Below are 18,859 nucleotides of genomic sequence, written 5' to 3' on the forward strand. Positions count from 1 at the left end.
TAATAAGGATGTTAACCAGCTGACTGACATACCTGGTTGCTAAGGATGTTAACCAGCTGACTGACGTACATGCTAATAAGGACGTTAACCAGCTGACTGACGTACATGCTAATAAGGATGTTAACCAGCTGACTGACATACCTGATATCTAAGCATGTTAACCAGCTGACTGACATACCTGGTAGCTAAGCATGTTAACCAGCTGACTGACATACATGCTAATAAGGATGTTAACCAGCTGACTGACGTACATGCTAATAAGGACGTTAACCAGCTGACTGACGTACCTGATATCTAAGGACGTTAACAGGCTGACATATATCTGATATCTAAGGATGTTAACTAGCTGACTGACGTACATGCTAATAAGGACGTTAACCAGCTGACTGACATATCTGATGTCTAAGGACGTTAACAGGCTGACTGACATACCTGATATCTAAGGATGTTAACTAGCTGACTGACGTACATGCTAATAAGGATGTTGACTAGCTGACTGACATACATGCTAATAAGGACGTTAACCAGCTGACTGACATACCTGGTTGCTAAGGATGTTAACCAGCTGACTTACATACCTGGTTGCTAAGGATGTTGGCTCCACATGCCAGATGAGGATACAAGACTGACAGGCCACGGCCAATACCGACGCTGAATTAGGCCTAGAGTAGACACAAACATATACATGAAGAAAGCCATCCACAACACACTAACACTATGTATCTTGTATGACAAAATGGAGAACATACTTGAGAAGCATCCTTGATAATTTCAAGGGCATATATAAACTATAAATCTCCATTATGCCCTGGATGCAGCTATGGCTTGCCTCGATTTTCTTACCTGCCTTGGCTGGCTTTTTCTCCAATCAGGTGTCTACGCTAGGAAGTTGAGCATACCAATCACAACTCACTTTCACTTCGTAAATTAACTAACCTATTAAACTTGGCAACACAAATGATGCAGAGGTACTCTGAAAGATGTAGAAGGAGTTCTTGCAAATATTTTGTAAACATCCAGACCTGTCAATTTGTTTCTATGATTTCCCCCAAATCTGAGCCGCACTGCAAACAGACCACCGTGGCTGCGATCACTGTCTTTGTTGACATCGGTTGTAATTGGCTACTGTGAAAATGTGGAGCCAGTAAAGGAGGTAATAACATTATCAGGCTGTGTCATAGATGCATCTAGGGTATAGTGGAGATTTATCGTAACGTATACCCTGTAGACTATCAGGGATGCTTAACAAGTGAAGTAAACAGTCATTAGTTACATAAGATTAATCAACTGGATGGAAGATTCTGATTAAACTGAAACAAAACTATAATGTAATTTTCTGAATAAAATTGATATTTCTCCTGACTCACTCTCATTATAATTTTCTCCTTGAACACTTGAAATCCGTTTGAGTGTTCCCTTCTTGAAGAGGTAGTACAATTACACTTACTTTGGAATCCTTTTGCCCTTGAGCCCCTTATTGGTCACATGACCTGCCATGTTTGTCACTCTCTCCGACTTCAAGTCCGACACATGATATAAACGTGCAATAAGTAGGGCAGTTGGGAGGCTTAGCAGCATGAGTCAAAATAAGTACAAAATATCAATTCTACTCTGAAAATTACACATTTATTCTTATCCTGACTCATGCTTATCATGTTTTCACAATCTGTCGGAACCTGTGATGGGTCAAGCTGACTTTGAAGTATTGATCCCGTTCTTCCAAAATTCATCCCTTACTCAAGAGTCCACATCATGTCAGACGTGTCTTCGTTTGAAGTGACTGCTGACGTGTCTGTGTGGATATACAGATTGACTGCATCCTGCTAGTGTCTAATGCAGCTTTCCTTCAAGATTTCCATAATCAAGATAAGTTGTGACCATTCTCATGTGCAAGTATCTCCTTTTCAAGTACAGGGACATAATCACTCATGCTAGCCTGTTCGAGATGTACGTATGGCCTCTCAATCATTTTACTCTGTGTAGTGTCTTGGTCTCTACAAGTCATGAAAGGGTGAGTGTAAGTCAGTGCCCTTGTGGCACCATCAGTCGTTGTGCTACAAGAAGTGACCCAAACTGGTGAATGTCAGTCCTCTGTGGCCATATCTCTGAGGTAGTGATTGGCAAATACCGTAATTGATTCCCAAAAACAGCCCTCCATTACTGTTGCATGCAAGCAATTTCCATGTAGATGCCAGGGCTCTCACTTCGTGAGGATTTGAGGTTCACAAAGGTTCAAGTCCCACTGCTTTATAGGCCCTGAGTTTAATGACTCTCACTCTCACTGAGATCATATTCTGTGATATTTCCGTAGGTGTCTCAGTAGATAAGGGGATGAATAGGGAGCTTGACTGATGTGAAGGATGCATGCCTTGCTTGTTCAGCTCCCAGCTGCAACCTCGTTGTCAAGGTGATCTCCCCCATCCTTGTGGTGATGCATCTACATAGAGATGAGTCTTGTAGTCCGGCTGTGTCAAATAAGTTTCTGTGTAAATGTTCAATCTGTGAGTTCACCATAGCAGATATGGTTTCAGTGTGTCCAGTAGGGCTATCAGGTGAGAATTCAGGAACCATTGTAATGGGTGTAACTCAGGGTCATATCCGGAGCTGAGGTGAGAAAAATCCTGAATCTTGGTCAGAAGATTCTCCAGGACTACAAAGTGATTCAGTGGAGTGGGTTAACCTAACCCTAACCCAGTGGAGTGGGTTAACCTAACCCTAACCCAGTGGAGTGGGTTGACCTAACCCTAACCCAGTGGAGTGGGTTAACCTAACCCTAACCCAGTGGAGTGAGGAATCGAATCCCTAGGAATTGTAGATCCTGTTCAGGATCAGGCTCCAGCTCTGATTTTAGTAGATTTCCAGGTCATCTGAGCTGTTTGAGCAGTCTGATGGTGAAGTCCAGCTGCAGTCTCAGTTGGCTTACCATATGATGTACTTGAATGCTTTCGTCCACATAAAAAGCACTTCGTAGCCCTTGACAATATAGGTAGGTCATGATGGGTTTGGTTACCTGAACAAACAACCAAGGGGCTGATGATATTCCAAATGGTAGGACAATGACCTGGAAGTGATGACCGTTGAATAAGAAGCGCAGATACTTCCTGGATTCAGGATGTATCCGGATGTACAGGTAGATCAATGTTTGCGAGGTAATCCGCCAGGTGAATGAGATGTTGGAACTGTGGTAGGTGGATGATCTTGAACCTTTCTGGTTGGAGTAGATCATCCTTGTTGAATTCCTTCATACTGTAGATGAGCCTGAACCTTTCCTTGGAATTTTTCTTGGTACAAGAAAAATTGGGGAGAAGAATCCGGCCATGAGATTCTGCAGATCTAATTCCTTGACTGCTCCTTTTTCGTGTAAGAACAATATGATGTCGGCTAATTTATCCACTCAATCCTGTGCATACACGAAGAGGGCTGTGTCTCTTGTAAGAGGCTGTGTAGTTGGATCCTGTACCATGTCTTTAGTATCTTAGAGACGTATTCGTCGTGGAGGATGCTCAATTTTTGCAGAAGCACTGCAGACATCCACCCATTTGTGACAGTTGTACAGGAATGTGAACCTTTCCAAACCCGATCTTCAGCATTTCCTCGCTTTTGCACTCCTGGAAGGGCATCCTTTCCCAAGGGAGCTCTTGTTCCAGAATACTTCTTGTCCCTGACTTTCTGAACTCTGGAATGTTTTGATTTGTTGGAGTAGTGCTGAGACGTCTTTTGTATGACGATGACCAAAGTATCAATGGACTGGATCATCATGACTTCCCGAGAGTTGTGAGTAACTGTCTTGGCGATGTCCTCACTCCCTCCACCAAAGACTGTCGATGATGACCAAGGGACCTGTAGTAGCGGCTTGATAAACACACCATTCTAAGACGATGCCGGACTTCATTGAACGTGAGCGTTCATCCAGTGCTTCCTCTTCCTCTGAGAGTGCAATTACTAATGAAGGTCCTGCACACAAGGCTACTGTTATCACTGATGACTGTAGTTTCCCCTCCTCTGATATGTGGCGCTCCATGGTGTTCATCATAGGCTCCGTGAACTGCTGCATGAAAAGCCCTGTGTCGCAAGTCACATCCATTGAGTGAAGCACAGGTCCGGTGACAGTTACTGAAGGTCTAGAAGCTTAGACCACTGAGAATGAGATGCCTTACTGATGACTGGTACTTCAGGAAGCGGTAAGAGGAGGCTCATCACATGTCGATCTCATCCAGTGGGCGATCTCCTCACCGAAGGGCCTCAATGTAGAGCTGGCACATGCCTTCAAAAAAGTTCTAGAGACTGAAGACTTCATCGTGGATGGCTTCAGCTTCTTAAAATTGTGATGACCCTAAGTCCGCGGATGGCCTCTTGGCTGCTACCTGTATAGTGTCATGACTCTGCCCCTGTGGTATGCCAGACTAGAAACTTATAGATCAGCAGCAGTTAGCACATGGTAACTAGATGCATTATCAACTGTTTTACCTGAAATGATGTGAGAGTACCTTCTTATTTTGTCCTTTGTACATCTATCAACAGAAAACAAGTATAGACTAAATTTAGTATCAGACAAATTCTTAAACAGCAAACACTGGAAGAACTTACAACTGTGCAAGATGGACATGACTAATGAGGATCAGCCACAGACAGCAGGTACCTACACTGGGAGCACGATTTCACTGAATGAAAATAAAGTTTCACATGATGAAACACATGTCCAAAAACATGTAAAATACATAAATATAGCACTAATTCCATAACATATTGATAAGAAATACCCACAAAATGCTATTTACAGTGAAATTTTAATTAGGGATTAAAATATAAAAGGATATAAATGCTGTATAGGGACACCAAGACGCCTCCAACTGTCTTGCAGGGCAATGGAGGAGTGAGTGCAAGTATGGCAGGTCATGTGACTGATAAGGGCGCCAAGGGCAAATGGGAGGCTACTTGTGTACATCTTCAAGAAGGGAACTGCAAAGGGATTTCAGGTGTTCCACTGTCCTTGCATAGAGGGAAGAGATCAGCATAAAACGCATGAGTCAGGATAAGGAAAACTAAACACTATTACATAACCAGTTGACCTTCAACAGTTGCACACAGGTCAAGTATAACTATCACAGCAACATGGAACGACTTCCACTTGGGTTTGTTAGACTACGTTGGTTAACAATTAATACTGAGCCTATGTGTTTTTAGATGGCAAGAAACAGAAATTGACCCAAATGGAACAAGGACATGGACACAACAGAACAAGGAGATGGACACAATGGAACACTAAACAAGGAGATGGACACAATGGAAAAAGGAGAAGGACACAATGGAACACTAAACAAGGAGATGGACACAATGGAACAAGGAGAAGGACACAATGGGACAAGAAACATGGAGATGGACATGACAGAACAAGCAACAAGGAGATGGGCACAATGGAACAATAGAGACAAGGACACAATGGAACAAGAAAGATGGAGACTGACACCACAGAACAAGCAACAAGGAGATGGACACAATGGAAATCTAAACAAGGAGATGGACACAATGGAACAAGGAGAAGGACAAAATGGAACAAGAAACAAAGAGATGAACACAATTAAACAAGACACAAGGAGATGGACACAATGGACCAAGGAGGACATAATGAAACAAGAAACATGGAGATGGACACGACAAAACAAGCGACAAGGAGATGGACACGACAAAACAAGCGACAAGGAGATGGACACAAAGGAACAAAAGAGACAAGGACACAATGGAACAAGAAAGATGGAGATTGACACCACAGAACAAGCAACAAGGAGATGGACACAATGGAAAACTAAACATGGAGATGGACAAAACAGAACATGATACACTCACTGCCATGCTAAGTCTGCTACATTCTTCTGTAGTTTGTGCTTGAGGATGGGCATGAGGTTGTTGCTGCCAGTATGCACTCTGATGGAGTCGTCCTGCAAGGAGTATGCCACTTTGATGCTGTGGGGGTGCCAGGCAAATGCCCGCACTGGACTGCACTGCCTACAGCAAACACTAACTGTGTGAGCTTCCCAGGAAAAACACACACACAAAAGTTGTTTTCAAAATATTGATTGCTCTTCTAGTATGTATCCAAAATATAATTGCAATACTTTCAATCCAGGCATTATAAACATTATTCTTATTATTGGTAATTAGGTACACATATCTACCACACAAACTTGCAAACATGTCACTTACCAATCAGCGACTGACGTATAGCTGGATACAAGGTCCTCATTGGATAACTGCCGACAGAAATGTCCATTACTTTTATACTTAACAACATTCCACTTGCAACATATGTCATATTTGGAATTTCACTTTCTCAGTAAAGTACAAATTCTAGCACCTTTTTTGGTTGAGTCCCATCCGGGAATCGAACCCGCACCCACAGAGTCAGGCACCTTATCGCCAGCACACAAAGTCAGACACCTAGCCCGCTCAGCCACCGCGACTTCCACAAAATGAAAGTCGGACAACTAGTAGTCTAGACTGCATACTTTGTGTACCCCTCTGATAAGTGTGAATTGGCACGGCTCCCACGGCTGAAAGCTATGATTACACGAAGCCATTTAGAAAGTGGTCAAATGCAACACTTGTTTAATGCCAAGCATACAAATATTCTCGCTATAATGACAAAAGGGGGGTGTAATACAAAACAGTGACATCAAAGTATGTATTGGCACTGATGGGGTCTGTCGACAATTTATAAAGAAAGAGATGTAACATAGTCAACTCATACTTTCAATCCACAACATAATATCAGTCAAGGCCACAGATTTACCTACAAAATAGCAACAGACATAGATGATAAAAATCAAAGCTGTTACCAGTAACATATCTGCAATGATAACTTCATGTTACATCAGAAGTAGTGCCTAATCTCCCTTTAATATTTCGTAAGTATGCACAAAGTGAATGTATGAACAAGTGTGGCATCCTTGTCTAATGTCTACAAATCTACAAATACAAATCTGTAAAGGTTTTGAATTCTTTGAAGAATGTTCTTGGGGTACATATAAACATGTCCATTTCAAAATACCATGACAGTTACTTCAATTTTACAAAACGAAAAACTTGTTTTTGGGTTGTGAGACTACCGCTACAGAACCCTGCCAGAACCCCCTACAGCCAAGAATGGTAACTCCAGCTGCCTACTTTGAACCTCACTTTTCACGCTGAATGTATCAGACAGAATGTGGGGAGATAGGTGATCTTACGCAAAAGGCGAACATTCTTCAAAGAACTCATAAACTCTACAGGCTTGTATAACTCTTCTTCAGAAGAAGACCACCTTGGGTACATACACGCAGACCCGTGAAGGTCCTGGGATAGAACAGGCCTTCAGCAACCCATGCTTGCCATAAAAGGCGACTATGCTTGTCGTAACAGGTGACTAAAGTGATCAGATGGTCAGAATAGCTGACTTGGTTGACACATGTCATCGGTTCCCAATTGCGCAGATCGATGCTCATATTGTTGATCACTGGATTGTCTGGTCCAGACTAGATTATTTTGCAGACCGCCGCCATATAGCTGGAATATTGCTAAGTGCGATGTAAAACTGAACTCACTGACATGCAAGCATAAGACAGACTCCCTATGATTTGAGAATCGGGAGAGACATTCTGTCTGACTAACGTACACTTCTCCAATCAAAGCCGAGAGACAGAAACACTCTTACCTAGTCACCTGACACCTGATGCCAATCAGGCAAGGGCATGGCAATGAGGGGTGAAAGGAGCCATGCTCATATATCACTGGCAAATTAACAATGACTAACGTAAGTCCCATCCCCAATCATCCAATGGAAAGAATGTATGCATTCAGTGTGAAATATTTCACTCGTAATCCCAAACCAGTGAAGCGTGGATCAGGGAGGAAAACAGTGGCTATAGAGTAGATTGATGGTATAGCCAATAAGCAGGGAAAAAAACACCACCAATATTAATACCAGTACCCGATAACCACTGCGGAATGTCACCATAACACACCAACAGGAAGTAAAAATCAATCGTGACCTCGAAAGCTCATTCCGATAGAGTCATGAGTCTCAAGAGTATTGTCTGGCCAAATTGAGCATGTTCACATTAGTGTTTGTGCAGCTGATGGTGGCGGAAGACCAAACTCAGTTGGCTCCTAACAGCCGCTGAGCAGATCTCCTCAATGGGCAGTGCCACGGCATATGCCTTTGATGAAGCTACTGCCCTAACCAAATGAGCCTTTAACCTCTAAGGAATGGTTAACCCTTCGTCAGTGTAACTCATACAAATGGCAGAGACAAGCAGTCTAGCTATAGTCTGCTTGTTCACTGGAAGACCAGCCTTACCTCTGCCATAACAGCAGAACAGCTGCTTATCCTACTTGATAGCAGCAGTGCATTTGATATAAGTTTTAACAGCATTTATGGACATCTAAGACGTGAGCACTTCAAAGATAGGTACCGGACGATGGAGGCTGAAGGAAAGCTGGCAGTTCAATAGGCACCATTATGTGAAAGAAATCCACAATCTTATGGTTGGTAAAAGTCTGGCAACTGAGTGTCTCTGACTCTGACTACTGACTCTGTCCCTGGAGTAGCCCCTGATAGCAGACATGGCTAAAAGTGGCTTCCAACCACGACTGTAAGAACTCCAGCACTTCAACTACAGTTGAAGAATAGGGATTGACAATTCCTCTGCTGATACACCAGTGTGTATAACAAGCCCATATATCTTCATATTCAATGCATTTCGAATCCATTCATGTAGCCAGAATTGTGTTTGGAGCAGCAGCAGAAATCCCTCTTGCTTGGAGGACGCTGGAGCCTCGCTGGTTCGTCACCCCAGAGGCAAATTGATCTACCTGGAACAACCAGAAACAACTGGGATATAATCCTGAATATCCCCCAATCTAGCATCTACTAGGAAGGGGCTAGAATACGCCGCTTTGACAGAGCAACAACAGAGTTGTCTACCCCTGGAAGATAAACAAGCAACACCCAAAGTGGAACTGGCTGCAAGACAGAAGAAACTGCCATGCTTCCTGCAGGAGTGACGGAGATTCTGTGCTGCCTTGCTTGATGATTTACATCATAGCCATCTGGTTGTCCACTTCTAGATGCACCACACAACCACGAGCAAACTCCATAATGCTTTCGGACACCTGGCAGACTGCTCTCCATCCTAATACATTGATGTGCAGGCTGACTTCCCGCTCTGACCAAAGGCCTGAGAACAATGTTTACCTTAGGCCTAAAACTTAGACAAACCTGTAGAGGTTTCCAATTCTTTGAAGAGAATCGTCCTTGGGGTACATATATGCATTTTCTGCTGCCGGAAAATGTCACGTGACAGTTGTAACAATGTTTTAATAAAATATTGTACAATAAACAAAAGTCTATACTGCCCCTCACCATGTGGAGTCACCCCTCTGCCGTGCATGCGCAGGCAACCAGGTAAGCATCCCAAACCGTATCATCATTCCTTCTGCTGATATATAAATCAGGGAACAGAATTGCGGGTAGGTGGGTGGCCCTACCCCAAGGACGATTGTCTTCAAAGAATTGGAAACCCCTACAGGTTTGTCTAATTCTTTTTCATAGAGATCATCCTTGGGGTACATATATGCATAAGCTCAGACTCCCAAAGACTGGAGGCTAGGGAGGAGGGAATTCTGGTACAGTACTCAGTTAGAGCGAGAGAAGTCATGAAAATAACTTACACAAAAAATGCTCACCTGTCAACTCCAGAGTAGCATCCGCGAGAGGCATGTGGAAGGGGAACAACAAGGAGCAACCGCACCAAGACCAACCTCAAAGCTAAGCATGCTAAACATAGCACTGTCAATAGTGCACAGAAAACCCCGCCCACATCCTGATGTCATAGAGAGCACTGTAAGGGGGAAAACCCAGCAAAAACTGACAATAAATCAATCTAGATCGCAGTCGTGGGATATGATCGCAGTGGAGATATGAACTTATACTCAGTATGTCATCAGCGTCACCTGTCAATGAACCAAGCCTCACTCGGTCAGGGTGGCAGAACACTGTCCACTGGAGAGAACAGTATGGCCAAACCTTGCACACTCACGGGAATGTGTATCAAGCTGATAATGTTTCATAAATGTGCTAGGCCTCCTCCAAATAGCAGCGGAGCAAATCTCTTCAATGGGCAGTGCCGATGCGAATGCTTTCGAAGCAGCTACTGCCCTGACCGAGTGAGCCTTCAACCCCTCAGGGGGAGGCTTGCCCTTAGCCTGATACGCCGCACATATCACAGAAACTAGCCAGCGAGATAGCGTCTGTTTGCTAGCCGGCAACCCAGCCTTCCCGCCACCATAACAGCAGAACAGATGGGTACCCATACGTATCCCTAGTGTTCGTTTGATATAGACCTGGAGGGTTTTACGGATATCCAGCGGATGAGTGCTCGTTGCAGAGGTCCCTGATGTAGAAGGCTGGGTGAGAGTAGGAAGTTCGATAGGAGCTGTCACATGGAAACCGTGATCGATCTTCGGATGGTAAGTATCCGGGAGTCGAATCCTACCTCAAAGCCAGAATTGTGTCTGCAACTGCCACAGGAATTCCGCATGCCTCATGGTTAGACATGACAGAGACCAAGCATTTCACTGAATCCGTGGATTGGGGTGTGGTGCGCCGTTCTGGGTGAGAATGTCCGGTCGCAAAGGTAATAGAACAGGAGGCTGAGCCAGAAACCTGAGAATTACCGGAAACCAGCTCTGTGACGGCCAAAGTGGTGCCAGTAACACAAGCAGCCGAGCTGGTTGGGTGGACAGCTGGGAGAAGACACGGGGAATCAGGGGAAGTGGCGGAAACGCCCACAGAACCCATCCCGTCCAATCCAGCAATCCATATAATGAACAAAAAAGACTTTTGTTTATTGTACAATATTTTATTAAAACATTGTTACAACTGTCACGTGACATTTTCTGGCAGCAGAAAATGCCTATATGTACCTAAAGGTACCTCTATGAAAAAGAATTTATCATTCTGACTCCATGGTTTCATGACTGGGAGTCATTGGCATGTATTGGGGAGTCTGCTTTAATTTCCCCATGTTTCCCCATGGCATATAACGTTAGCAGTCATCATGACTCACTGGCGCCATGAGAGGGAGTCATGGACATGATTTGGGGAGACTAAAATGCAGGTTTTCTGCGTCCTGGGAAACACTACCTGAGACTGAGTGGTTGCCTAGGACCCATCCACAACTTGTGAGAGAGGCATCCATTTCAGTTGAGAGAAATGGTGTCCCCCTGGATAAATGCCTGAAACCAAGAAGCTCAACAGGTTCGGTGACATGAAAGGGACTATACTAACCCTTTCTTTGTGAAAGTTAGTGGTGGGTCAGCTGTGATTGCATGAACGTCACCTACCCACCTGCCAGAGGTTACCGCCACAAGAAAGGCAGCCTTCCATGTCAACAGCCAATCTGACTGGAGACTGGACAGCCAATCAAGCACTACTGACAAGTGCCACGGCAGACTAATCCACCAGACAGACTGACGGATTCTGTCCACACCTGTTAAGAAGCACTGAAAAAGAAGGTGCTGCCCCAAGAGTGCACTGACAACAGGAATGTGGAATGCAGAAATAACCATAGAATATCCTCGAACAGCTGATGTAGGATAACAGTACAGTACAGAAGGCTCACCCAGAAACCTGAGTAGTACCAGAAACCAGCTTTGAGCTGACAAAAGAGTACAAGTAGTGAAGCTAGTTGGGTGGCAAGCTGCAAGAGGACTTTGGGAATCAGGGATAGTGACGCGAACTCCCAAAGAACTATGTCTGTCCAATCGAACTGGAAAGTGTCTGAGGCTATGGTCCTCAGATTCGGAATCCGAGTGCAAAACACCATAATCTGCTTCGTCCCTTTAAGCGGTAAACAGATCCAACTGGAATGACCACCTGGAATGACCCTAACTGGGAGACAATCCCAAATAGCTCCTGATTGAACATCCACTTGTGTGGGGCTAAAATGTGTCTGCTCGAATGCTGCCTACCGCATGGAGATAAACCAGCATCACCTGTATGTTGAACTGGTCGTACCAAAGCAGAAACTGCCATGTTTCCAACAAGGGCTCATGAGGAATTATGATAAGCGGATGCAAGTACCGTGGGCGGTGCACAAGGTGAGTGAGGCTGTTCCAGTAAGGGTGTAGAGTCCTTAAAGATTGATATAACCACCATGGATTCCCGGATACTGTGGCTGCACTGTGGAACAGGGTGGTCGCATCTTGTAGTGGCAACACCAGTAGTGCCAGTTGCGTGGCGGGAGAGTAGTGTGTAACAGAAAGCCAAAGATGCAGAGTCCCTTGATTGCCAACATCATTTGGCACGCCAGCAACCTGATAGTGTCGCGTGCCAGATGTCACTGGACTGGACTCAACTGCTTTGCCAAGGCAGAGGAAGACACATCTTCCCCTACCCTGAACACATCCATCAGCTGCCTCTGTAGTTTTACACCACACAATATTCCAGCTATATGGCGGTCGTCTGTAAACAATCGAGTCTGGACCAGACAATCCAGTGATCAACAGCATAGGCATCGATCTGCACAAGTGGGAACTGATGACGTGTCAACCACATCAGCAAGCCTGACCACCCGATCCTGTTAGTGGCCTCTTGTGATAAGCATAGTTGCCTTTTTATGGCAAACATGGGTTACTGAAGACCTCTTCTACCGCAGACGTTCACAGGTCGCAAAACAGAAATATAAGCTGAGCGAATGGTTACCTTAAGGTACTGCACCACATTGATCCTCAAAGAAACGGTAAGCTGACTTTAGTGCCAAGGCATTGGCAGTAAATGGCTACAGAGGGAGCTACTTACTGATGCATGGACACCGATGCATGGACCACGTCTGCTATCCTCCTCCATAGCAACAACCGACCCGAGACTCGAGTTTAGGTGGTGAGACGATGGGGAAGAGTCTGGCACGGCATTCACCAAAGGCAGACAGGATGGGACATACACCTAATAGCCTGGTGGAGCCGGTGCAAGCTGTAAAACCATCTGCAAAGTAGCCATGATATCAGCACTGCCCATCAACCCAAACCCAGAGCTGAGGCTCAGACCCGCAGTGGACATAGCAGCAGAGGGATGGTTGGCAACTGAGAGTGCACAATCCAGACAGATATCCCAACACCAGATACAGAATCTGACGGAAACGGTGGTGGGTCAGACCATGCCGGATTCTGCTGTCTGTTCCAAATTACGTCCAATAATTTCCCCTCTAACGGGAACTTGTAACGGCAATAACTTAGTCCTATTCTTCTCATATCTATTGTAGATTTTGGGGAGAATCACATCCAGTCGAACTTGTCTTCCATAAAAGGCTTTGTTTACTGGCACATGATGACACCAAAAATAGCTAGCGTCCTGCTAGTTTCTGATGCAACTAAATGTCAAGATACAGCAATCGAGACTAGTTGCGACCTTTTTTCATGTTCAAATATCTTCATAATGAATACAAGGTCCTAATCACTCATGCTAGTCTGTTCAAGACGTGCGCATAGACTTTCCACCAATATACTCCGCAGAGCGTCTGGCTTCCACAAATCACGTGATAAATCGGGTGAGTTGAGTCAGCGTTGTCGGGGAACTGTTAGTTGCTGAGCAACGACAAGTGGCCCAAACTGATGAATGCCAATGACGTCCTCCGTGGCTATGTCTCGCAGATAATGGTTGGCAAACACCGTGATTTGACTTCCCAAAACTGCCTTGCATAACAGTAGATAGCGAGCAGTTTCCATGTAGCGCTAGTGTAGAGGCTAGGGCTCTGACTTCATGCGGGTTAGAAGCTCGTGGCGGGTCTAATCCTGCTGCTTTATATGCTCTAAGTATAACAGCTCTAATCCACACTGAGATAGTGTTGCGGGATACTTCCGTGGGTGTCTCAGTAGATACAGGGATAAATAGGTGCTTGAACCATTGTCTTCTAGACTTGGTACGTGCAATGTATGTTTTCAATGCTCTGACTGGACATAATGATAAATCTTGTGTATCATCAGGTCCTAAGATTGAAGACAAGGCCGGTATACAGAACTGTCTATCCAGCTGATCTGCTATTCTTTTGACTCAGTTGATTCTTTGCTACGAAATCCCATCTTAGACCCAAATAAGCTGTTTCTTGGTGACTTGTATCAATCTTCATTGGATTTAAGACTAGAGCATGAATTTCTGACATTCTTGCAAAGTAGCCTAGGCAAGTAAAAATAGCGTCTTTTGAGTCAACATTTCAACTGAAGTCCGATCAAGTGGTTCATACGCATCACTTGTAAGATGTTGGAGTACAATACAGTAGAATACTTTTATAACGAACACGGATATAACGAACTGACGGCTATAGCGAACTGTTTTAAAAGTCCCGAATAAACCACTATATGTTAACATATAAAAAAGTCGTGAACTTACCAGCTATAGCGAACTGATATGCAATGCCCATGCTTCCCAGGTAAGACTAATTAACCGTGTGAATAACGAACTGAGCGAACTCAATCAGTGTCATTGCCAGTTAATGATGCTCACTTTGAAATCCTCGATAGTTCCAGTTAACACTAATTAATGGTGTGAATAGTCAATTGAGCAAACTCAATCAGTGTCAATTAGCGGCGCTCACTTTGAAATCTGACCAATAAGTTAGACGTTAATGGCTAACACTTTCGTGTACAAAACACACTCCAGTTTTTACACCCATGTGAAGTTGTAGTTGGCATTATTAACCAATCAGATTGCTGGAGGCCGTAAAGTCCGTTGCTGATGACCTAGTTTTGTATACTTCCGGCACGGCAACTCAGTCTTTGGTGATTTAATGGAAAACGACAAGTGCATCCCCTCAAATGGCCCGTGTGTATGCCTCCCCTTCACATCAGAAATGTGGACAGAAGCTTTTGATACTCGTGAGACTTTTAAAATATGATATATTCAATGACGAGTGCGTAGTATCGAGTGACCTGTATAAGATTACTGACTTTGTAATGGAAAGAACGTAATATGAATGAATGTACGAATAAACTGAGTAGGAATGTGTTGTACTGTATAGTGTGTTGTACTGTATAGTGTGTTGTACTGTATAGTGTGTTTACTGTTCTTTCAATGGATTTTCGTGAATAGCGAACTACGGATATAACGAACTAATTTCAGTGGTCCCCTGTAGTTTGTTATAAAAGTATTTTACTGTATTTAGGTCCCACGCTGGAGCTCTAAATCTGTGTTGTTGATCTTCTAACTTGAACGAACATGGTAAGACAAGAAGCTCTGGTGCTTTAGTCAGCTTGGTCCCTGTTCCCATGGTGATGACTAAGCTGAGAGCTGGTAAGTATGTAGATAACGTAGAACCTTTCAGACCCTTAGATTGAGCTAGCCTAGCGTATGCCTCACTTGTCGTCATAAGGTGTGCGAGTGGATTTCCCACTTGAGACAGTTGTACGGGAATGGCTGGGGTGGAATCTGATCTTCAGATCTTCCCCTCCACTGCCCCTAGATGATCTTCCTGACGTCTGAGAGCATTTATTTCCTCCATAGGGGTGACGAAATGAAGAAGACGATTTCTCCCCTCGAGCGTTGAATTTCTTCTCCCTCACACTTTGAACCCTGGAGAACTTGGACTTGCTAGTGTAATGCTGATTTGTCTGTTTAAGGACTGAAGTCAAAGTGTCGATGGATTTGATCATCATGACTTCCCTTGAATCTTGAGTAACCGATCTTGCTACCTCTTCAATCCTTCTGTCAAACACAGTAGGTGCAGACCATGGGACTTGATACAAAAGCATTGTGAAGTTCTCACTCCATGACGCAGCAGACAGGAGGCCCTGTGTCTGAAGTAGATTAATACCTGCAACAGTAGTGGCTAGATGTTCTGACATAAACTGTTGATCCTTCCTTTGTGTAAAAAGCGCAGACAGGATCATCCTCTCTTCCTCATTGACAGGATTACTGAATTTTGTGATGACAGTCTCATTGATGGCTCTAGATTGAGCTAGTCCAAAGAAAGTTCGCCTCATAGTAATGTCAAGTTGCGCCAATCTCTTGTCTTCTACTTTGAAAAATCTGCTGCGAGCTGAGTTGATAACTTTATAACCTTCGTCTACATCAGGTGCTCTGATGAATGGCTCCGTGTGATGAAGAGGGAAACGACATGGGTTAAATGGTGGCACATGTTGCTGTTGAAACTTGGTTGCTGACCTAAATGCTGTAGACAAAGTCTCAGGGATCGTAGATACAGGAGCTATCAGTGGGAACGTTAACGTATCAATGTCATCATTCTTCATTTAATATGTGCAGAATTCATTGGTGTCCTTAGATGGTGAAACAAGGCTTAAGTCATCTGTGATCCATGATGTGACTTCTGAATCCGAAAATAGGGCTTCCTCTGGTGACAAATCACGATGGTGTCTAACATTGTTCTTCCTAGAGTAAGACGAATTCATAGATCGCCGCCGATCCCGACTGTGTGAGTCTAAGTCCAAAGGGGAGGATGACTGCATATGGTGTCTTCTATGAATAGGGGAGACTGAAGGAGACCTTCTCCGTTGACGAGTCCATCCACGAGTGCACTCACGTGAGCGTGTGACATCACTCACCCGAGTATAACTACTCATGTGAGTGCACTCACTCAGGGTGGGTGTATCCTCCTCTGTACTGTGGCACGATGACCGGCACCTGGATCTTCTGGAATGTGTGCGTGCATGCACCTTTTCTTCATCACCTGAGTGCAGGTCTAGATGAATGCTCTCGCTGATTTGCAGTCGACATCGTTGACGAGTGCAGTCGTCTTTCCTCTTCCAACCGTTGCTCCATAACAGTCATCATCTCTGTTGTGAATTGTTGCATGAAGGTGCCTGCGTCGAATGCATGCGGTGCGTACGTTGACGACTGAGTTGAAGAGTTGTCTACGATGCCCAAGGTTGCATCTGCGATGTCTGTTGTAGATGAAAAGGGTTCTGAGGAGTTCATGACGCTGTCGGTGTTGATCTAGTTGCAGATGTCCATTGACTGATGTCTTCACTCTGTATCATCAATGGAGACTCGTCAAAAAATTGATGTTCTTCTAAGGAGACGATCTCTTCCCCGAACGATTTCTTCATCAAAGAGGGCTGATTCTGTGATGACCTTACAGACGAAGACTTTGACGTCGATGACTTAGATTTCTTGGGCTGTGACGGCCCTGCCTCAACAGACGGTCTCTTCTGAGTCTTGGGAGCGGACTCGCCCGACCCTGGACTAAACCTCGGAGATACCACTGGAATGAATCTCAGCATTAATAATTAAACGGTTACCCGATTTTATTCCACAAGTGAATAGACCGTAAATATAATAAGAATTGTGCTTCAGACAAATTAATACAAAATTTACGAGTATGAGCAGAACATAAAGGTCTAAGTAAATGTGGGTCAACCGACGACAGCCGTGACCTCCACTGAAAACACGATTTCATCAAATGAGAATAAGTCTCAGTTGATGGAATATGTGTTACAAAAAGGCACAATAATCACAAACTTGTATAATAATAATATAGATACAAGTCAAAAACCGCATACAACACAAATTTAGTTACAAAAACCAAAAGGATGAAAGACTTATCGCTGTATACGGGACCCCGGGTGACTCCAGCCGCCCTCGTAGGGCGATAGGGAGAGTGAAGTATCATTGCCAATCAGCTGACCATGTGCATAAGGGATTTCAGGTGTTCCACTAACTTCGCCAGGAAGAGGAGATAAGCAATTAAGCATGAGTCAGGATAAGGAAAAATTCCAAAAATGGACTTTTAATGCTTATAAGTACCCCAATTTAATTTTATAGCATTGACTTAAAAAAATAAATCATAGCTGTACTGAGAGAGCTCTAAATATTATGACTTTGAGATTCCGAGTGGGAATCCCTCCTGAATACAACAAACTTACCACATTTCTTCTTATTTAACATTCATGTAAATGCCATGAACCAAATGATAACGATCTGATGTCATCATACATACAAGGATGCAGTACTTATAGGTACTAAATCCAATAAGGCAACTAAACATCTGTTTTGATGTATCGCCATTTGATATAAATTGTGGTAAATCATAAATCAAACATTAATTCAGTGTAGGCCTATTATCATCATGGAAATACGATTCACAGAGTATCCCAGTGGGAATAGGGATTAATGTACACTCTTTACCTATGCTTATCAAGACATATTTCCAGACAGGATAAGCCTTCAGCTAAAACAGTACCCCAGTATTCTCAGTCTGTGCAGGTGACTTACTGACAAATGAGGAAAAAGAGAACCATTCAGAGAGTTTGCCCATCGCAGAAAGGCTAAGGTTGTCATGGCGACAGATGCAATCCATGGTGGCACTGAAAGTATACAAAAATTCTTTGAAGTTCTGAGTCTTGATCCAGGCTGACACTGAAGCACATGAAATAGTTGGTAGGGGGGACTATTGAGGTTTGACACTGAAACACATGTAGTAGTTGGTAGGGGGGACTATTGAGGTTTGATCTAGCCTGACACTGAAACACATGTAGTAGTTGGTAGGGGGGACTATTGAGGTTTGATCCAGCCTGACACTGAAGCACATGAAGTAGTTGGTAGGGGGGGACTATTGAGGTTTGATCTAGCCTGACACTGAAACACATGGAGTAGCTGGTAGGGGGGACTAGTGAGGTTTGATCCAGCCTGACACTGAAACACATGTAGTAGTTGGTAGGGGGGACTATTGAGGTTTGATCCAGCCTGACACTGAAGCACATGAAGTAGTTGGTAGGGGGGGACTATTGAGGTTTGATCTAGCCTGACACTGAAACACATGGAGTAGCTGGTAGGGGGGACTATTGAGGTTTGATCCAGCCTGACACTGAAACACAT

The 18,859-nt window shown here is 44.1% G+C and overlaps 1 protein-coding gene across 2 annotated transcripts in view; it reads right to left on the minus strand.

The window, feature by feature from the left end:
* Window positions 1–18,859, minus strand: part of LOC137255214 (aladin-like) — a 53,575-nt gene that overhangs the window by 28,651 nt on the left and 6,065 nt on the right. For both annotated transcript variants that reach the window (XM_067792631.1, XM_067792632.1), the window contains 4 exons: window positions 18,257–18,348; window positions 6,202–6,248; window positions 5,845–6,003; window positions 579–662 (listed from right to left, as the gene is read on the minus strand). In XM_067792631.1, the coding sequence (XP_067648732.1) occupies window positions 579–662; window positions 5,845–6,003; window positions 6,202–6,248; window positions 18,257–18,348 (382 nt within the window). The remainder of the gene's footprint in view (window positions 1–578; window positions 663–5,844; window positions 6,004–6,201; window positions 6,249–18,256; window positions 18,349–18,859) is intronic.

This window comes from Haliotis asinina, chromosome 11, assembly GCF_037392515.1.
Source record: "Haliotis asinina isolate JCU_RB_2024 chromosome 11, JCU_Hal_asi_v2, whole genome shotgun sequence".
Lineage (NCBI taxonomy): Eukaryota > Metazoa > Mollusca > Gastropoda > Lepetellida > Haliotidae > Haliotis > Haliotis asinina.